This window comes from Phyllobates terribilis, unplaced genomic scaffold, assembly GCF_046119375.1.
Source record: "Phyllobates terribilis strain yellow unplaced genomic scaffold, ASM4611937v1 Scaffold_2__4_contigs__length_985480577, whole genome shotgun sequence".
Lineage (NCBI taxonomy): Eukaryota > Metazoa > Chordata > Amphibia > Anura > Dendrobatidae > Phyllobates > Phyllobates terribilis.
Window position 1 is genome coordinate 613,732,655 of NW_027362762.1, and position 20,243 is coordinate 613,752,897.

General features: G+C 45.1%; 1 protein-coding gene across 2 annotated transcripts in view; it reads right to left on the bottom strand.

The window, feature by feature from the left end:
• Nucleotides 1–19,499, bottom strand: part of PPARD (peroxisome proliferator activated receptor delta) — a 404,486-nt gene extending 384,987 nt beyond the window's left edge. Inside the window, exon 1 of one of the 2 annotated variants that reach the window (XM_073670643.1) lies at nucleotides 19,370–19,499. In XM_073670643.1, the coding sequence (XP_073526744.1) occupies nucleotides 19,370–19,379 (10 nt within the window). In that variant the 5' untranslated portion in view covers nucleotides 19,380–19,499. The remainder of the gene's footprint in view (nucleotides 1–19,369) is intronic. The other variant, XM_073670644.1, reaches the window with a different exon arrangement.
• Nucleotides 19,500–20,243: the final 744 nt, after the last annotated feature.

Here is a 20,243-nt window from a genome sequence, read left to right on the forward strand (position 1 = left end):
ACATGTGGAGGGTAGAGTTCCAACGTGTGGGGACATCACACACCAGTCGGTGTGCCGGAAGCTGCAAACGCTGCTGCAACACAGCAAGGTCGGCGGAAGCTGTAGCCGACTTGCGAATATGAGCTGACAGGCGGCGTACTTTCACGAGCAGATCTGGCAACTCGGGGTACGATTTAAGAAACCGCTGAAAGAGCAAAAAGAATATCACGAGGTTAAGCACATGAGCCAGGCATGGTACGTGTGGGATCTCACCTCGCCTCAGAGCCGCCACCAGGTTACGGCCATTGTCACACACGACCATGCCGGGATGTAGGTTCAGCGGTCTCAGACACAGATCTGCCTGCTCTTTCACAGCTGTCCACAACTCACAAGCAGTGTGAGGTTTATCACCTAAGCTTATGAGTTTCAGCACAGCCTGTTGCCGCTTGGCGGAGGCTGTACTGCAATGCTTCCAGCTTGTAACTGATGTGGTGATATCTGAGATGGAGGCTGAACATGAGGAGGAGGAGGAGGAGGATGCGCAGGAGCTGTACACTGTGGGGGCAACTCTGACTGACATAGGGCCCGCAATCCTCAGTGTGGGGAGGATGTGTTCCGTCCCAAGGTCCGACTGGGTCCCGGCTTCCACTATGTTTACCCAGTGTGCCGTCAGAGAGATGTACCGTCCCTGGCCACAAGCACTTGTCCACGTGTCCGTTGTCAGGTGGCCTCTCCCAGTAACTGCGTTGTTGAGGGCACAGCAGATGCTTTGGGACACGTGCTTGTGTAGTGCGGGGATGGCACACCGGGCAAAATAGTGTCGGCTGGGGACCGAGTACCGAGGGACGGCCACCGCCATAAGATTGCGGAAGGATTCCGTCTCCACCAGCCTAAAAGGCAGCATTTCCATTGCAAGCAGTCGTGAAATGTGCGAATTTAGGACTGTGGCCTGTGGGGCGTTAGCTGCGAATTTCCGCTTTCGTTCAAAGGTCTGGGATATGGACAATTGAACGCTGCGGTGGGACGTGGACGTGGACGTTGATGCTGTTTCTTGAGAAACTGCCATAACAAGTGAAGACTGAGAGGAGAGGGCATCTTTACATGCAGTATGGACAGGGGATTGCCTTGCACACACAACAGGGGGTTCTATTGCACGCACAACAGTGGAAGAAGCAGTGGTGACACCCGCTGACACTGGTCGTGGACCCTGGGATTCGCTCCACAAAGTCGGGTGTTTTGCTGCCATATGCCTGATCATGCTGGTGGTGGTCAGGCTGGTAGTTTTGTCACCCCTGCTGATGCTGGCATGGCAGGTGGAACATATGGCCTTTTTGGGGTTATCAGCAGAGTCTTTAAAGAAATTCAAGACTCTGGAAGACCTACTGCTTGTACTGGCAACGTCCCTCGTGTTGGTGTTACGGGGAACGGTTGCCTGCCTTCTGTCTGCGGCCACCACACGGCTTCTTCCTGCCTGTTGGGGTACTCTGCCTCCCTCCCCCTGTGTGCTGCTGGCCTCACTCTGCATGTCCTCCTTCCACGTTGGGTCAGTTACTAGATCATCCACCACCTCCTCCTCTTCCACTTGCGCACCACGATCCTCCTCCTCACTTCCTGGAAATTGTGTCTCGTCATCGTCCACCTCTTGTGACAGATTGTCAACGTCGACTTCCTGTGGCCGTGGCTGTTCAAATATTTGGGCATCGCAACATGGGATCTCCTCTTCCACCACTTCAGGCGTATCAGGCGAGGGGCCCAAATATGGAAATGGACCAGTGAACAGCTCTTCAGAGTGTCCAAGTGTGGGATCACTAGCTGTCTGACGACACTCGGCATGGTGGGAGGAAGGAGCATCAGGGTGAGGAGGAGTATGCGAGACTTACGGCTACTAAGAGTTGACCGTGTGGAAGACAGACCGGAGGTGGTGGTGCCCAGGTAACTGGAAGTATTATCTGCTATCCAATTAATAACCTGTTCACACTGATCAGTTCTCAATACTGATGTTGTTCTGTGCTTCCCTAGTAATTCGGTCAAGAAGTGGGAGCGAGAAGATGTGGCTGTTGGTTGTGGCACATTTTCACCTTGGCCACGGCCCCGTCCTCTGCACGAACCATCACCGGAACGTCTACTTCCATGTCCCTTGCCACGTGCCTTGCCCATTGTAAATGAAGTAAAATAGCTTACACTTGCACTATCAATGGAAAAAGGGTAATAAAGAGTAGATTAGAACCGTGGAAGAGGAAAACCACAGTTATTGTTTACTGGGGTATACCACACTTTTTTAAATAGAGATATTTGCGGCTGAACAGTGAGCGACACACTCAAACTGCTTTTTTTTTAGATACCAAAGGCCCAAAACTGGATAGTACAGTGATTTGACCCGTGGAACTGCGAAACCACACTGGGATGTCGGGCCTACACAAGACTATTTTCAACAGATATATTTTTGTGTCACAACAGTCAGGAGACACTACTGTTTTTCTTTACGGAAAAAACTACCAAAAGCTGAATAATAGAGATTTTTTACCGTGGGATGGCAAAACCACAGTTATTGTTTACTGGGGTATACCACACTTTTTTAAATAGAGATATTTGCGGCTGAACAGTGAGCGACACACTCAAACTGTTTTTTTTTTAGATACAAATGGCCCAAAATGGATAATACAGAGGTTTGAACCGTGGAAGTGCAAAACAACACTTCTGTTTCTCTAGCCTACACCAGACTATTTTCAACAGTTATATTTGTGTCTGAAAAACCAGAGACACGCTTTTTTTTGGGGGGGGGGGGACACACCAAAAGGTTAATAAGACGGGTATTTGTACAGTGTGAAGGAGGGAAAAAAAAGGAGGATTTAGATGAAAAAAAAGGATTTTCCTGGCCCCCGACACCTGGTGCTAAGTCCAGCAATTTCAGCAACAGGAGCACACAGGACTGTAATGCAGCGTTTGCTGGTATAACCACTGTGTCTCCTATACAGCCTGCCTGCCTGGTATCTGGGATGGATATTAGTCCTGAAAAGGACTGTTTGTTTGTTCTGGCAGCCTTTACAGACCCTAAACTAACTATTTCGCAGTTTATATCTCTCCCTAAATCAGCAGCGCTGTCCCTACACTGTCTAATCCTGAGCGACTGTGTCCAAGATGGCGGCGCCCCGTTTTAAATACTCGAGGTGACGCTGTGCAGCCAGCCAATCACTGTAATGCCCACAACCAACATGGCTGCAGCATTACAGTGACTGGCTGGCAATCCCTGCATGTTCATTGGCTCTGTAAAGAGCGCCAAACATGCAGGGCGGAGACCCGAGCTCCCGCCCGAGTAACCCGGAAATGCTCGGTGCTCGCCGAACATCCCGAGTAGCGTGATGCTCGGGCGAGTACCGAGCAGTGTCGAGCATGTTCGTTCAACACTAGTTATAAGTAGTGATGAGCGAGCACTAAATTGCTCTGGTACTCGTTGCTCGGGTCGAGCGCATTGGAATACTCGTGTGTTCGACCCGAGCAACGAGCCCAATGTAAGTCTATGGGAAACTCGAGCATTTTTCAGGCGGCTTCCCCCGGTGGTCTGCAGAGGGCCTAAAATTGCCCAAATCGATGGGAACAGTGCTCAAATGACATGGAAACAACATGGGGAAGACCCCTGGAAGCATTTCTGACTCCCAGGTCACTGCTGTCAACAACGTTGTCAGAGTATTACGCCACTTTTACGGACTCACAATAAAACATACAAAAACAAAATCAAAATGGATTTTCCTGGGAAATATATTAAGGAACATCCTTTCCAGGGTAATGACTTATATATAAGGCAAAATAAATAACCAAAACCAAAAATACTCCTCCACACCTTGGGTTATGTTCACACGTAGCGTTTTTGATGCGTTTTTGCAATTTTGCATTGCTTTCAACAAAGACAAATGCATTCACTGGAAATGTCATTTTAAGATTTTACAACCTTATCTGGCCATGTGGTGTGTGACACATCATCAGACACATGCATACAGTGCTGAAAAGACATGGGAACAGCATGGGGAAGACCTCTGGAAGCGTTAGACTCCCAGGTCACTGCCTAAAGGTGTGCCCATCATAAGTGATCCTTGGCGCATGCGAAGATGCCTCCCGCCATGCACCTGTTGTTGCACACTTGCAACAATCACCGTCCACGTCCTTGTCCCAGTGCAGCGTTTAGTTGTCCCTACTCCATTCCTTGGAATGCAAGCGCAAGTAAGGAGCCAGCCACCCACCCACCCACTGGCTGCAATACTATACTGACAATTTTTTGACAACTCCTTGCACTTGAAATGTGGCCTTTTAGGCTCGTGGAGGCGGAAGCTTTTCATAACCTCATGCCGGCGGCGGCCGGGTGTCCATACTCGGTCCCCAGCCGCCACTGTTTCTCCTGGTGTCGTCTCCGCCTTCCACAAGCACGGGTCCCACAACATTATCTGTGCCCTCCCCAGTGCACTTACTGGGAAGGACCGCCTAACCACAAACACGTGGACAGGTGAATGTGGCAAGGGATGGTACGGAGCCAGTCCACAGCTTTTTTTGCTGAGTTGTATTTCACCACAGCCATATTCTTTAGCTGGGTGAAAGGACTTGGGAAACCATATCTACCCAACTGTCATTTCTCCCAGGAAGTCTTCTAAAGCTGCTTTCACTTGAAATGTGGCCTTTTAGGCTCGTGGAGGCGGAAGCTTTTCATAACCTCATGCCGGCGGCGGCTGGGTGGCCATACTCGGTCCCCAGCCGCCATTATTTTTCCCGGTATCGTCTCTGCCTTCCACAAGCACGGGTCCCACAATATTACCCGTGCCCTCCCCAGTGCACTTACTGGGAAGGACCACCTAACCACAAACACTTGGACAGGTGAATGTGGCCAGGGACGGTACGGAGTCAGTCCCCAGCTTTTTTTGCTGAGTTGTATCTCACCACAGCCATATTCTTTAGCTCGGTGAAAAGACTGTCATAGAGGGAAACCGTTTCTATTCTGGGTGTGATTTCTCCATCACCAGGATCCGCCCATTGTCACACACGACCATGCCTGGCTGTATGTTCAGCGGTGAGAGCCACAGATCAGGCTGCTGTGTTACAGCTTTCAACAACTCTGCAGCGCTGGGCGGTTTGTCAATTAAGCATTAAGCATGTTATCTTCAGCACAGCCTGTTGCCGCTTGGCCAAGACAGTGCTGCAGTGCTGTCAGCTTGTGACTGATGTGGTCATTTCGAAGATGGAGGAGGAGGTGCAGGAGCTGAACAATGTGATTACATTGAGGTTAAATTGGTGACGCTGTTTTTTATACTAAAGAAAGATCCTATTGTTTTGTTTTTTTATGTTATTTTTTAAGACAAATGCATTCACCGGGAAATGTCATTTTAACATTTTACAACCTTATCTGGCAATGTGGTGTGTGACACATCATCAGACACATCCTGTTTTTTTATGATGGAGTGACTCTGAAAGTCATAAAGCCTATTTTTATAGGGCCATCAGACGGCCCTTACTATTGGTAAAAGGCCAGCAGTCGGCCCTCTCTATTGTTAGAGAGCCATCAGCCGGCTATGCTTTGTTGTTCCCATTATTAACAAGTGGGTTTCCTATACTGTTATTGCGTATCCAGTGACTGCAAGGGCTGCCAAAAATTTGAACGCAACCCAATACTCCTTTGAAGAGACATAGAGGAGGGTCTCAGTAAAAACAATGTTCCCATTATAAAGGAGCGGGTCTCCTATAGTGGTAATGCCCATGCTGTGACTGCAGGGGCTGCCAAAATTGGGGAAAAACCCCACTAACAATTTAAAGACACATAGAGCAGGGCCACAGTAATGAAAAATTCCCATTAGAAAGGAGAGAGTCTGCTATACAGTTATAGGGTATGCAGTGAGTCCAACGGCTGACCAATTTTAGGAAAAACCCCACTAAGAATTTAAAGACACATAGAGCAGGGCCACAGTAATGAAAAATTCCCATTTGAAAGGAGACAGTCTCCCATAGTGTTGGCCTATGCAGTGAATGCAAGGGTTGCCAAAAATTTGGAGGCACTTCAATGCCCCTTGGTAGAGACGTGGAGGAGGGCCTCATGAAAAAATGTTCCCATTAGAAAGGAGTGGGCCTCCTATACTTGTAATGTGTAACGGGTCCGGGGGGTGGAACCTCTGTGCTACGGTGCAAGGAGGGACCCAGAGGGGCGTAACTAAGTATCAACCCGGACCGACCCTGGTCGTACGACGGCTAACGACTCCGTCACCAGGGAGGGACTGAGCCGAGGGACCAGGTGCTACTCTGGGGACGACCTTGTAAGGGAGCAGGTGACTCCCACGGTACAGATGGCAGGGACTGACCGGAATAGCAGGTAGGCACAGCAGGCAGGCTGGCGAGCGGAAGCCTCCAGGTAGGCTATCAGGTAGACACGGCAAGCGATGGCAGGAGTCTCTAGGTGGACTGCAGGTGGTCACGGCAAGTGACGGCAGGAGTCTCTAGGTGGTCTGCAGGTGGTCACGGCAAGTGACGGCAGGAGTCTCTAGGTGGTCACGGCAAGTGATGGCAGGAGTCTCTAGGTGGACTGCAGGTGGTCACGGCAAGTGATGGCAGGTAACAGGCAGGTCACAGGCAAGTGCTCCCAGGTGAGCGGGCTGGCAGGCACGGCAGGTAACAGGCTGGTAACAGGTGAGCGCTCCCAGGTGAGCGGGCTGACAGACACGGCAGGTAACAGGCGGGTGCTCCCAGGTGAGCAGGCTGACAGACAAGGCAGGTAACAGGCAGGTAACAAGTGAGCACTCCCAGGTGAGCGGGCAGACAGACACGGCAGGTAACAGGCAGGCGCTCCAGGTGAGCGGGCTGGCAGATTCGGCAGGTAAAGGGCAGATAACAGGCAGGCAGGACGAGGAGTCAGGCTAGCAGCGGAACCTGAGGGCTGAGGCAGAGATAAGTAACTGTGCAACAACTTTGCTCGGGCACCTCCATTTTGCGCGCGCCGACAGCAGGAAGAGAAGGAGAGCGGGGAGCGCGGGGAGAGAGTAAGTGAGAGGGGCAGCGTCTCTGCCTGGCAGGAGGCAGAGACGCCGATGCTACATAATGCCTATGCACAAGTGTATAGGCTGACAAACATTTACCCCTGGGGGGTATACATGAACGTACTGTATAAAAAAAAATTTTTACGGGCATCATAAACACCCTTTAAAAAAATTATGTGGGTGTTGCATCACAGACCACGGTCACCCTGGTGATATGGTGGTGGAGGATGAGGAAAAGGAGGAGGACAAGAGCAAATAGCCAAATTCAGGAAGCGTATACTCATGTGTGGGTGTGAAAAGGTGCATGGAAATATACCGCCCAAGAAAACACACTGGATTTGAGTTTATGTTACACTGCTCTCATTAGGTGGTGTTGAGAAGTCTGGCCCAATCCAGCCCTTGTTAATTTTTATAAGAGTCAGCCTGTCAGCATTTTCAGTTGACAGGCGGATGCGCTTATCAGTTATAATTCCACCAGCGGCAATAAAAACCCGCTCTGATAAAACGCTGGCGGCAGGGCAGGTCAGGACTTCCAAGGCATAGAGAGCCAGTTCATTCCACGTATCCAGCTTAGATGCCCAATAATTATAAGGCACAGAGGAATCACGGAGGATGTTGGTACGGTCGGCAAGGTACTCCCTCAGCATCTTCCAAAACTTTGCACTCCTTGTGAGAGCACCTCGCGCCTCAGGGCCTGTGCGGGCACACAGGCGGCGTACTTTAACAAGCAGATCCGGCAGCTCCGGGTAGGATTTGAGAAACTGCTGAACCACAAGGTAAAGCACATGGGCCAGGCATGGTACATGTGTGAGTTTGCCTCACCTCAGAGCCGCCACCAGGTTCCGGCCATTGTCACACACGACCATGCCTGGCTGTAGGTTCAGCGGTGTGAGCCACAGATCTGCCTGCTCTTTCAGAGCTGTCCACAACTCTTCAGCATTGTGCGGTTTGTCACCTAAGCATATTAGCTTCAGCACAGCCTGTTGCCGCTGGGCCGAGGCAGTGCTGCAGTGCTTCCAGCTTATGACTGATGTGGTCATTTCAGAGATGGGGGCTGAAGAGGCTGAGGAGGATGAGGTGCAGGAGCTATAGACGGTGGGGGCAAGCCTGATTTACCTAGGGACCGCAAGCCTTGGAGTCAGGAGGACGTGTTCCGTCCCAAGGTCCAACTGGGTCCCAGCTTCCACTATGTTAACCCAGTGTGCCGTCAGCGAGGGGTACCGTCCCTGCCCACAAGCACTTGTCCACGTGTCCGTGGTTAGGTGGACTTACCCGGTAACTGCATTGTTGAGGGCACGGCTAATGTTTTGGGACACGTGCTTGCGTAATGCGGGGACGGCACACCGGGAGTACCGAGGGACGGCCGCCGCCATCAGGTTGCGGAATGCTTCAGTCTCCACGAGCCTAAAAGGCAACATTTCGAGTGCAAGCAGTCGTGAAATGTGAGAATTTAGTAGTGTGGCCTGTGGGGCGTTGGCTGCATATTTGCGCTTGCGTTCTAAGGACTGGGGTATGGACAACTGAACACTGCTCTGGGACAAGGACATGGACGTGCTTCCTGATGCTGCTACTTGAGAGTGTGCAATGACAGGTGCAGGGCAGGAGGCATCTTCGCATGCACTATGGACAGGCGATTGGCTTGCCTGCACAACAGCGGAAGAAGCAATGGTGCCACCTGCAGACACTGTTCCTGGACCCTGGGGTTTGAACCACAAAGTCGGGTGCTTTGCTGCCATGTGCCTGATCATGCTGGTGGTGGTCAGGCTGGTCGTTTTGCCACCCCTGCTGATGTTGGCCTGGGAGGTGATGCAAATGGCCTTTTTGGGGTTATCGGCAGAGTCTTTAAAAGACAAACAGACTTGGGAACACCTAACAGTTGTACTGGCAACTTCCTTCGTGTTGGTGTTACGGGGAACGGTTGCCTGCCTTCTGTCTGCGGCCACCACACTGCTTCTTCCTGCCTGTTGGGGTGCTCTGCCTCCCTCCCCCTGTGTGCTGCTGTCCTCGCTCTGCATGTCCTCCTGCCAGGTTGGGTCAGCTACTATATCATCCACCACCTCGTCTTCCACTTCAGCACCCTGGTCCTCCTCCTGACTTTCTGGCAATTGTGTCTCACCATCGTCCACCTCTTGTGACACTTTCCCACCGTCGCCTTCGTGCGGCCGTGGCTGTTCAAATAATTGGGCATCGCTACACGCGATCTCCTCTTGCTCCACTTCAAGTGGACCGGGCGAGAGGCCCGAATCTATAAATGGAAAAGTGAACAGCTCTTCAGAGTGTCCAAGTGTGGGAACAGTTGTCTCTGGGTACTCAGCATGGTGGGAGGAAGGAGGATCAGGGTGAGGAATATGCGGTCCAGACTCATGGCTACTGAGACTTGACCGTGTGGAAGACAGGGTGGTGGTAGTGGTGGTGGTGGCTAAGTGACTGGAAGCATTATCTGCTATCCAACCAACAACCTTTTGACACTGCTCTGGGTTCAATAGTGGTGTGCTGCGGTCCCCTAGAAATTGGGACAGGAAGGTCAGGCGAGAAGATGTGGGTGTTTGTTGTGGCACAATTTCAGCTTGCCCACGTCCTTGTCCTCGGCCTCTGCATGCACCATTACCATCACGTCCAGTTACCCTGTATTCCAGTGTGAACCCACATGGTTAGTATCATACTTTCTGATTGATTCATGTAGCCTCTCTGTTAGATTCTTATCTGATAGATATGCACTTATTTCTGGGAGGGTATATTCTTCCCTGAGGTTAGAATTCACTATTACAGTGACATTTCTATTCATTATTTAGAGGGCTCATCATAGTAATCTGTTAGCATTGAATCTTATATTATACTATACCTACGTCATACAGATCATCTAGAGGGCTTATTATAGCAGTTTGTTTATACTACCAGGATCATTGGATCTCACATTATATTTGTGCCATATATTCTCTGATGTATATATCTGTATGCACATTATATTGGATTCACATATTAGAACTCTCCAGAGGGTTATTTTTGTCCATGCGTTTTTTCTTGTCTTATATGTTTTTTAACTGTATTTTTTAACTAAGTGGTGTTGTATGTCTTTTCTATAATAACATTTCTACAATGTTTTCAACACACTGCCTCTATATTTGATTATTTACTATGCTTGGTGCCTGCTCTACCCTTTGCTTCTTTTCTCTCAGTTCCCCATCCCTTGCCACGTGCCTTGCACGCTCACTACAAATGACTGAGTTTGGAGCAAACTTATATGTGATCTGTGTAACGGAGAAAACAGAGCTTTTAATACCTGGCCTGTAGGTAAGTAGTTTGAACAGCAAACTGCTGTGAATTGCTTCACTGACACACTAAAGGAAATTCTTAATGGAGGCCAGAAATGGCAGTATTTTCTGACAAAGTATATGTGATCCGTGTGACGGAGAAAACACAGTTTTAAATAGCTGGATTTCTAGCGCTGTAATATGGAAAGGACCTGGCTGTATTCTGCAGTGCCAACAAGCAAATGGCGCAGAAAAACCGTGTTCTCTGGATTGCTTTTTAAGCAAATTATGAGGATTAAGATCCAAAGAAAAGTATTCCCGGCCCCTGAGACCTGGTGCTTTGTATAGCAATATCTAACAGCAGCAGAAGGCAGAATTGGAATGGAGCCTCTTGTGCTGTATGCACTGCAGTCTGCTATATACATTGCCTGCCTATACACCCTGCCTGCCTGATATCTCTGCAGATGGATTAGTCCTCAGAAGGACTGTTTGTTAAGATGGATATGTGTAATGTACGGCTTTTCTCCCTACACTACCTAATACACAAGCAAATCTCTCCCTGACGCAGCAGCACCTCTCCCTACACTGTCTGATTCCGGAGTGACTGTGATGAGCATGGCTTCGCCAGGTCTGATATGGATCCGATGACGCTATGCGGCCAGCCAATCACTGTAATGCCCACAACCAACATGGCTACGGCATTACAGTGAGTGGCAAGCAATCTCTGCATGTTCATTGGCTCTGTAAAGAGCGCCAAACATGCAGAGAGGAGACCCGAGCTCCCGCCGAGCAACCCCTAAAATACTTGGCGAGCGCCGAGCATCTCGAGCAGTGCCGCCGAGCAACCCCTAAAATACTTGGCGAGCGCCGAGCATCTCGAGCAGTGAGATGCTCGGGCAAGTACCGAGCAGTGGCGCGCACTCTCGCTCATCATTACTTATAAGGTATAGCAGTGATCTTATGCCTGCAGTCAGAATGTAGAAAGCGAAAGTCCCATAGTGGGACAAAGTAAAAAAGTGAAAAAAAAGTTGTACAAATATTTTTTTAAAAAATCATAAAATAATTTTAAAAATTATATATAAATATATATATATATATGTATATACTGTGGCAAGATGACTCGCTCGGCCTGTTTGCACGTTAATGAAGTAGACACAGGAATCTGGGTTTTCTCTGCAGGCTTTATTAAACGATGTAAAGCCCTGCACTCCAGCAAAAATAAACACAACATTACTGGCAAAACAAAAAAACAAAAGAATAAACGATAGAAGAGTCCATATGAGGATGGGATTCACCCACACAGGTTATGTCCAGCATTCAGCTCCCTCCTGAGCTATGGCTGTCCAGTCTGGAGACCTTGCCTCTCCAAACCACAACAGAGAAAAAAAAACAGGACTGAACATTTAAACATTGCTCAGCCACACCCTGAGGTGGAGGTAGAGGGAATTCCCTCCCATCTCCACAAAACCACTCCCTTTAAAAGTTAACCCCTTCAGCATATAACATGCTGGCAGAAAGTTTATTCGTTTCAGTTCACAAAGGCTAGCAACCTGCGTGACACATACCTCCCCCATATATCATACCAGTGACTCTGTCACTATACATATATATATATATATAAACAAAAACAATAAAAGTACACATATTTGGTATCGCCACGTCCGGAACGACCTGACACATAAAACTGTCCCACTAGTTAACCCCTTTAGTGAACACGGTAAAAAATAAAAATAAAAAACAAAGCAAAAAACTATGCTTTATCATCATACCACCGAACAAAAAGTGGAATAAAACGCGATCAAAAAGACCAATAGAAATAGAAATGGGAGCACTGAAAACATCATCTTATCCTGCATAAAAACAGCTCCATCAGCTGAAAAATAAAAAAGTTATAGCTCTCAGAATAAAGCAAAATAAATATTTTTTCTATAAAATATTTTTTGAGTAAAAAGCGCCAAAACATAAAAAAGTATATAAATATAGTATTGTTGTAAATGGACTAACCCGAAGAATAAATCTGCCTCATCAATTTCACCACACGCAGAACGGCATAAAAAAAACCCCAAAAAAACAAATTCCTGATTTGTTGGTTTTTGTTTATTCTTTCCTCCCAAAAATCGGAATAGAAAGCGATAAAAAAAGTCACATGCCCAAAAATGGTACCAATAAAAACGTCAACTTGTCCTGCAAAAAAGAAGCCATTGCATGACTCCGTTGGCCAAAATATGGAAAAATTATAGCTCTGAAAACATGGCGATGCAAAAACTAGTTTTTGCAACAAAAAACAAGTTTTTTAATGCATGACAGCAGCCAAACATAAAAACCCGATATAAATCTGGTATCGCTGTAATCACACCGACCTGAAGAATAAAGTCGTCTAATCATTTAAACCGCATGAGGAACAGCGAAAAAAATAATAAAACCAATTCTTTACCGGCTGGTGATTTTTTCATTCTGCCTCCCAAAGATCGCAGTATGGCTTGACTCAAACCTATCCAGCGCTCTGCGCTGAGCGCTTAAACAGGGGTTTCCGTGAAAATCTCTGAATTACGTGATTCAGATGGAATCCCGATGGAAGATTTCCCTGTGATGAGGCAGATGGAGGCACTGTGGACGCCGTCTGGCCTGTGATCCCACGGTGTCCGTCTGTTTAGTAGGCGTGCATAAAATTGCCGTCGGCCACAGTTCTGTGAACCTCTGGAGAAAAGGACACCGCTAAACAGAGGCAGATGGAGTCCATAGTAATTCTGCTGCCTCATTATAGCAGAAGTACGAGTTGGGCATAATGTACTGGTCACTACAACGGCAGTTCGCAATTTTCACTCAGCAGCATCCACTGCTGTTTGTTTCTGTAAAACACTCATGGAGTCAAAAGTTTTTTTCAAAAAAATAAAAATTATTGTAAAACAAAATCCTCACTACACCTGTAGATAAATTCCCAGAGGGTTATAATTTTCAAAATGGGGTCACTTGAGGAGGGATTCAGCTCTTCTAGAACTTAGGGGCTCTGTATATGGAGTCTGAATGCTATTCTAGGAAAATCTGCGCTCCAGGAGGCAGATAGAGCTCCGTCCCTCCAGAGTCTCGCCGTGTGGCTAAGCAGTTACTGTACAGCCACATATCGGTTATTTCACATTCAGGAAAAATTGTGTGACACATTTTGGTGCCTTTTTTACCCATTTTCCAGTGTGAAAATTTAAAATCTTGGGCTAAAACAAAATTTTGGTGGTAAAAATGTAATTATTCTTTCTTCATTTTCTTCATCAGATTTTAAGAGACTCAGAAAGAGAATAGGAGGGATCCAATGGCTGGATGTCCTTAAGGACAAAAATGTCCAGGAAGGATGGGAAATTTTTAAAAATGAGATTCTCAAAGCACAATCGTTAACAATCCCGAAAAGTAGGAAGAATGGGAAGCATTTAAGGAAACCAGGATGGATGAACACAGAACTTAAACACATGCTAAAAAGAAAGAAAGAAATGTTTATTAAATGGAAAGAGGGAGGCATATCTAAAGAAGATTATAATGCAGTCTGCAGATCCTGTAGGGCACGTATCAGGTTAGCTAAAGCTGACAATGAATTAAGGCTTGCAAGAGATGTCAAAAGCAATAAAAAAGGATTTTGGGGGTATGTCAAAAGTAAAAGAAAAGTCAAAGATGCTATAGGATTTTTACAGGATGAAAATGGAGAAATGGTAAGAGAGGATGTTGAGAAGGCCGAACTTTTTAATTCCTATTTTGCATCTGTTTTCTCTCAGAAAGAAAATGTAACATCAACTGATCTTCACTGTCCTTTTAAAGGAATAGAGGAATCCAAGTTATCTGTAAACAGAAAGATTGTGAGGGAATATTTAGCTAACATAAATGAGTTCAAGTCTCCAGGTCCAGATGAATTACACCCCAGAGTACTGAAGGAGATCGTAGAAGAAATTTTAGAACCACTCTCCATAATCTTTGAAAATTCTTGGAGAACAGGAGAAGTCCCAGAAGACTGGAGAAGAGCAAATGTTGTTCCTATCTTCAAAAAGGGGAAGAAGGTGGACCCAGGGAACTATAGGCCGGTGAGTCTGACTTCTATACCAGGAAAGATCTTTGAACAAATTATTAAACAACATGTATGTAAGTACATGGATAAGAATGAAGTGATTAACCAGAGTCAGCATGGGTTTGTAACTAACAAGTCATGTCAGACTAACTTAATTTCCTTCTATGACAGAATCACTGACTGGGTGGATCAGGGAAATGCTGTAGATATAGTATATCTTGACTTCAGCAAAGCATTTGACAAAGTATCTCACACCATCCTTATTGAAAAAATGACCAAGTATGCAATGGACCAGGCAACTGTTAGGTGGATTCATAACTGGCTTAGTGATCGGACTCAAAGGGTGGTTGTAAATGGCTTCACATCCAGCTGGATGAATGTCTCAAGTGGGGTACCACAGGGCTCCATCCTGGGACCTGTATTGTTCAACATCTTTATCAATGATTTAGATGAAGGAATTGAGGGTAAACTGATTAAATTTGCTGATGACACAAAGCTAGGAGGGATAGCTAATACTAGAGAAGAGAGAGAGAGGATTCAAAAAGACCTAAATAAACTGGAGCAGTGGGCAGCAACCAACAGAATGGTTTTTAACAGGGAAAAATGCAAAGTACTACATCTGGGCAATAAAAATGAAAAAAGCATATACAGAATGGGAGGAATAGAGCTAAGCAACAGTACATGTGAAAAAGACTTAGGTATACTAATAGATCATAGCTGAACATGAGTCAACAGTGTGATGCAGCAGCAAAAAAGGCAAATACAATTCTGGGATGTATTAACAGAAGCATACAGTCTAGATCACGTGAAGTCATTATCGGTCTTTACTCCTCTTTGGTCAGACCTCATCTGGAATACTGTGTACAGTTTTGGGCACCACATTTTAAAAAAGACATAGACAAACTGGAGCAAGTTCAGAGAAGAGCGACCAGAATGGTGACTGGTCTGCAAACCATGTCCTATGAGAAACGGTTGCAGGATTTGGGAATGTTTAGCTTGCAAAAAAGAAGACTGAGAGGAGACTTAATAGCTGTCTACAAATATGTCAAGGGCTGTCACATTGTAGAAGGATCATCTTTATTCTCATTTGCACAAGGAAAGACTAGAAGCAATGGGATGAAACTAAATGGGAGGAGACACAGATTAGATATTAGAAAAAACTTTTTGACAGTTAGGGTGATTAATGAGTGGAACAGGCTGCCACGAGAAGTGGTGAGTTCCCCTTCAATGGACGTCTTCAAACAGAGGCTGGACAGACATCTGTCTGAGATGATCTAGTGAATCCTGCTTTGAGCAGGGGGTTGGACCAGATGACCCAGGAGGTCCCTTCCAACTCTACCATTCTATGATTCTATGATTCTATGATTCATCACCCAATGGTGCAAAATTCTGTGAGGCACATGTGGTGTCAACATGCTCACTGCAATGCTAGATGAATTCATTGAGATATGTAGTTTCTAAAATAGGGCCTCTTATGGGGAGTTCTGTTGTTCTGGCACCTTAGGGGCTCTGTTAATGTGACATGGCATTGTCAAACCAGCCCAGCAAAATATGAACTCCCATATGGCGCTTCTTCCCTTCTGGGCTTTGCACTGTGTCTCAAAAGTAGTTTTTGACCACATTTGGGGTATCGGCGTACTCAGGAGAAATTGCACAACAAATTTTGGAGTCTATTTTCTCCTGCTATATTTGTGGAAATGAAAATATTTGGGGCTAAAACAACCTTTTTATGGGAAAAATTAATTGTTTTCATTTTTACAGATCCACTTTGTAAAATTCGGTGAAGTACCTGTGGGCTCAGGGTGCTCACCACACATCTAAATAAATTCCTTGAGGGGTCTAGTTTCCAAGACGGGGTCACTTGTGGGGGTTTTACACTGTTTAGGCACATCAAGGGCTCTCCAGATGCGATATAACACCTGCAGACCATTCCATCAAAGTCTGCGTCCCAAAATGTCACGCCTTCCTTTTCGAGCTCTGCCATGCGCCCAAATAATAGTTTCCCCCCACATATTGGGTATCTGCGTGCTCAGGAGAAATTGCACGACAAATTTTGTGGTCAATTTTCTCTTGTTAACCCCTTAAAAATAAAAAAATTGCGGCTAAAACATTTTTTTCGGGAAAAAGGGGATTTTTTTCATTTTCATAGCTAGACGTTATAAACTTATGTGAAGCACTTGGAGGTTCAAAGTGCTCACCACACATCTAGATAAGTTCACTGAAGGGTCTAGTTTCCAAAATGGTGTCACTTGTGGGAGGTTTCCACTGTTTAGGCACATCAGGGTCTCCCCAAACGCAACATGGCATCCAAAAATTATTCAAACAAATTTTACATTCAAAAAGGTAAATGGCGCTCCTTCCCTTCCGAGCCATGCCATGTGCCCAAACAGTGTTTTTTCCCCACATACAGGATATCTGCGTGCTCAGGAAAAATTGCACAACAAATTGTGGGGTCCATTTTTTCCTGTTACCTTTTGCAAAAATAAAAAAAAATTGTGTCTAAAGTTACATTTTTGTGAAAAAAAGTTAAATGTTCATTGTTTCCTTCCACATTCCAAAAATTCCTGTGAAGTACCTCAATGTGGTTTTGAGCACCTTGAGGGGTGCAGTTTTTAGAATGGTGTCACTTTTGGGTATTTTCTGTCATAAAGACCCCTCAAAGTCACTTCAAATGTGATGTGGTCCCTAAAAAAATGGTTTTGTAATTTTTGTTGGAAAAATGAGAAATCGCTGGTCTAATTTTAACCCTTATAACTTCATAACAAAAAAATTTGGTTCCAATATTCTGCTGATGTAAAGTAGATATGTGGGAAATGTTATTTATTAACTATTTTGTGTGACATATCTCTCTAATTTAAGGACCTGAAAATTCAATGTTTGAAAATTGCAAAATTTAAAAAATTATCGCCAAATTTCTGTTTTTTTTTTCACAAATAAACGCAAGTGATATCAAATTAATTTTACCACTATAAAGTACAATATGTCATGAAAAAACATTCTCATCATCAGCGGTCAGAGGATTACAAAGGGGGACATCTCCGGACAGGTGAGTATATGGATTTTATTATTTTATTCTTATTTTTATACAGGGCCACTCTGGGAGCAGACTACTACTACCCTCATCATGGTCCCTGCTGGTGCTGACCAGCACCCGGCGCTTGGGAACAGCGCTAACTGTAGCACTGATTCCCAGGCACTGGTCCATGTCACACTGATGACACACGGATGTTATTCGTATGAGACACTTTTGGGGACTGTACATCCGCAAAAAAATGGACATGTCAGCGTGTGGAGCAGAGGGACACAAGGTCCGTGGAAACACACTCATATCTGCGCAGACCCATAGATTTGAATGGGTCTGCGTGTGTCAGTGTCTCCAGTAAGTGTGGAAACTGTCACCACTCGTACTGGAAACATGTACGTGTGAAAAAGTCCTTAGTTGGTGACTCATGGACTTACAGGGGTGAACCTAGTTTGTGAGCAGCATCACTAACAGACATCTTAAGTTCTTTTTTTGTTTTTGTTTTTTGTGGTAAAAAAAAACACTTGTGAACTACGCCACAGACTATAAAGTGGGTATGTGTTCATATTAAAACACAGATAGATGATGAACGAGAAAATTGGACACATGAAGGGGACCTTAAGGAGAAGAATGCAGGTACCACCTTCGCATGCTACTTTCTTGGTATTCAAGTCACAAGTGAACAATTTCTAATAACATTGGGAAGAGAAATTAGCTAACTATTATGCACAATATTGACCAACAAGAGAAAGTGTGTAGGATTCAAGTATCCAATAAAAGCTACATGTATTTTTTACATGTTAAAAAGACATAGAATGCTAAAATACATATACATCGTAAAGATGGCAGGTGAGCCAATAATGTATCACATACAAAGGGACTTGTGAAACGTGAGTTGGGTGTTTGGTGGGTGAGACACATTTTGCCATAACAGCACTTGTGGAATCAATCCCCATATCAGGAAGTTTATTTTCAGCATTTTTCCTGAATACCATACTCTCTACTCTTTTCTCTCCTTCATTCTATTTTGGACAATATCTCTGTTGCTGGCTCACCTGCTATTTTTACTATGTGTATGTGTGTTTTGCCATTTTATATTTCATTTTAACTTATAAAAAATGCAAACAGCTTTAATTTGATACATTTAACATGTACATGTTATTATTACTTAAATCTAAATGCTCACATATATAAATAAAGTGTGCACGATTCATCATATTTGCCTTGGGTCACTCACCACCCTTCAGTTTATATTATGCACAACAGTTGCACAGGAAATGCTAAAAGAATGTTGTACTGAATACTATGTGGCTCATATGATAAGGATGTCTTGAATTGCACCCTGGTCACTAACTATATAGCATAATATGACCATGATATATTCAAAAAATGATTTCCATTACACTACTTGGACAACCCCAAATACAATGTCCCCCAGTGAAAAATTAAAAATAACCGATATTCACCACCTGCACTGGCACCATTCCAGCGATGTTGGCGCAGGGTCTCTCAGGGCTCGTGTGACATTACAGCCAATCAGTGGTCGCTATTGGGCTTCTTCGCGCATGCTGCCTTTGGATGGACCTTGGATGTACGGTGTGAGCACTGCAACCCATTAGTGACTGCCACTGATTGTTATGCCACGTGAGTTCCGCAGCCAATGTCATTGCTAGAATGGCGTTGGTGCGGGGCATGCCTATTATTTTTATTCTACAGTTGGGAATATAGCATTTAAGAAAAAGCTTGTCCAAGCAGTGGACAACCCCTTTAAATAAATGATGACTACACATATCAGATGTACAGACAAACATATTTAACCATTACTTTGTATGAAGGAAATTCATTTAAATCATCATCTACTAATAGGTAAATTTGTCTAAAAAACACATTGCGCCAAGTTCTCTTCTATATCAAAGTGATTGAAGCGTAAACTTCTTACAATGTCAGACAAATACTATTCTGCATTGCACAGCCATTTACACTCACTTTTTTTGCGTTAAGCAAGCACTGACATACAGACACAAATCAACAAAAGTAGGTTAGAAGACGTAAATGAACGATTGATTACCGTCTTTCATCTGTTTGCTCTGTGACAGGCTTTTTGGTTCTAGATTTAAAGAGCGCCTCCACCCCCTTCCTGCTCCAACCCTTCCTGTGACTCAGAAGACATCACAGCAGGCTGCTGGAATGTAAGTGATGTGGGGGCTGAGTGTGTAAAGCATTCCTTGCAAACTCTTTGACCCCTTCCCCTCACCCAGGCTTCTACCCTTTCAGCACACTTTCACACTTAATACACAATGTCTTCAGTCTACTGTTGTTTTGCAATACCAGACATAGTATATTGCATAAAAATACTGAATTATTGATTTTAACAAATTAAGACATAAAGTAAAGTCTTGTTCCAATCAAGTGACATAACTATAAGATAATGTACTAGTCAACACCAAAGAGAGAAATGTAACCTGTCAAACCATTTTAGCATTTTCGGCTACATGCAGTCATCTATTGAAAACCACATAGTCTGTGTTATGACACTGGTCACTATGTCATGTTGTCAGAAGTGAACCTAGGTTTTCCTGCACCCTGGGTAAAAATACAGTTTGGCGCTTGCTCCTATACACAGATTCAGCGGTTTGAGTAGTCATCATGCAATGGCTCATATTCGATTGTCATACTTAGTCTCGTGCTGACTAGGTTCTCTTCTTTATTCTCCCAATGTTCAGTGAAACACTACAGCCCCTACTCCATTGAGAGAAGCAGGAAGAGAGACTAGTCAGCACACGATCATAGATACGAAAATCGTATAAGAGTGGTCACGTGATGGCTTTGTTTTCCGATTCCAGCGGTCGAGTCCTGACAGTGAGTATATTACTGGATTTGCCTTACTACAGTAATTAAAGAAGCATTCCCATTAAGGTTTTTTTTTTTTTTTTTAAAAAGAG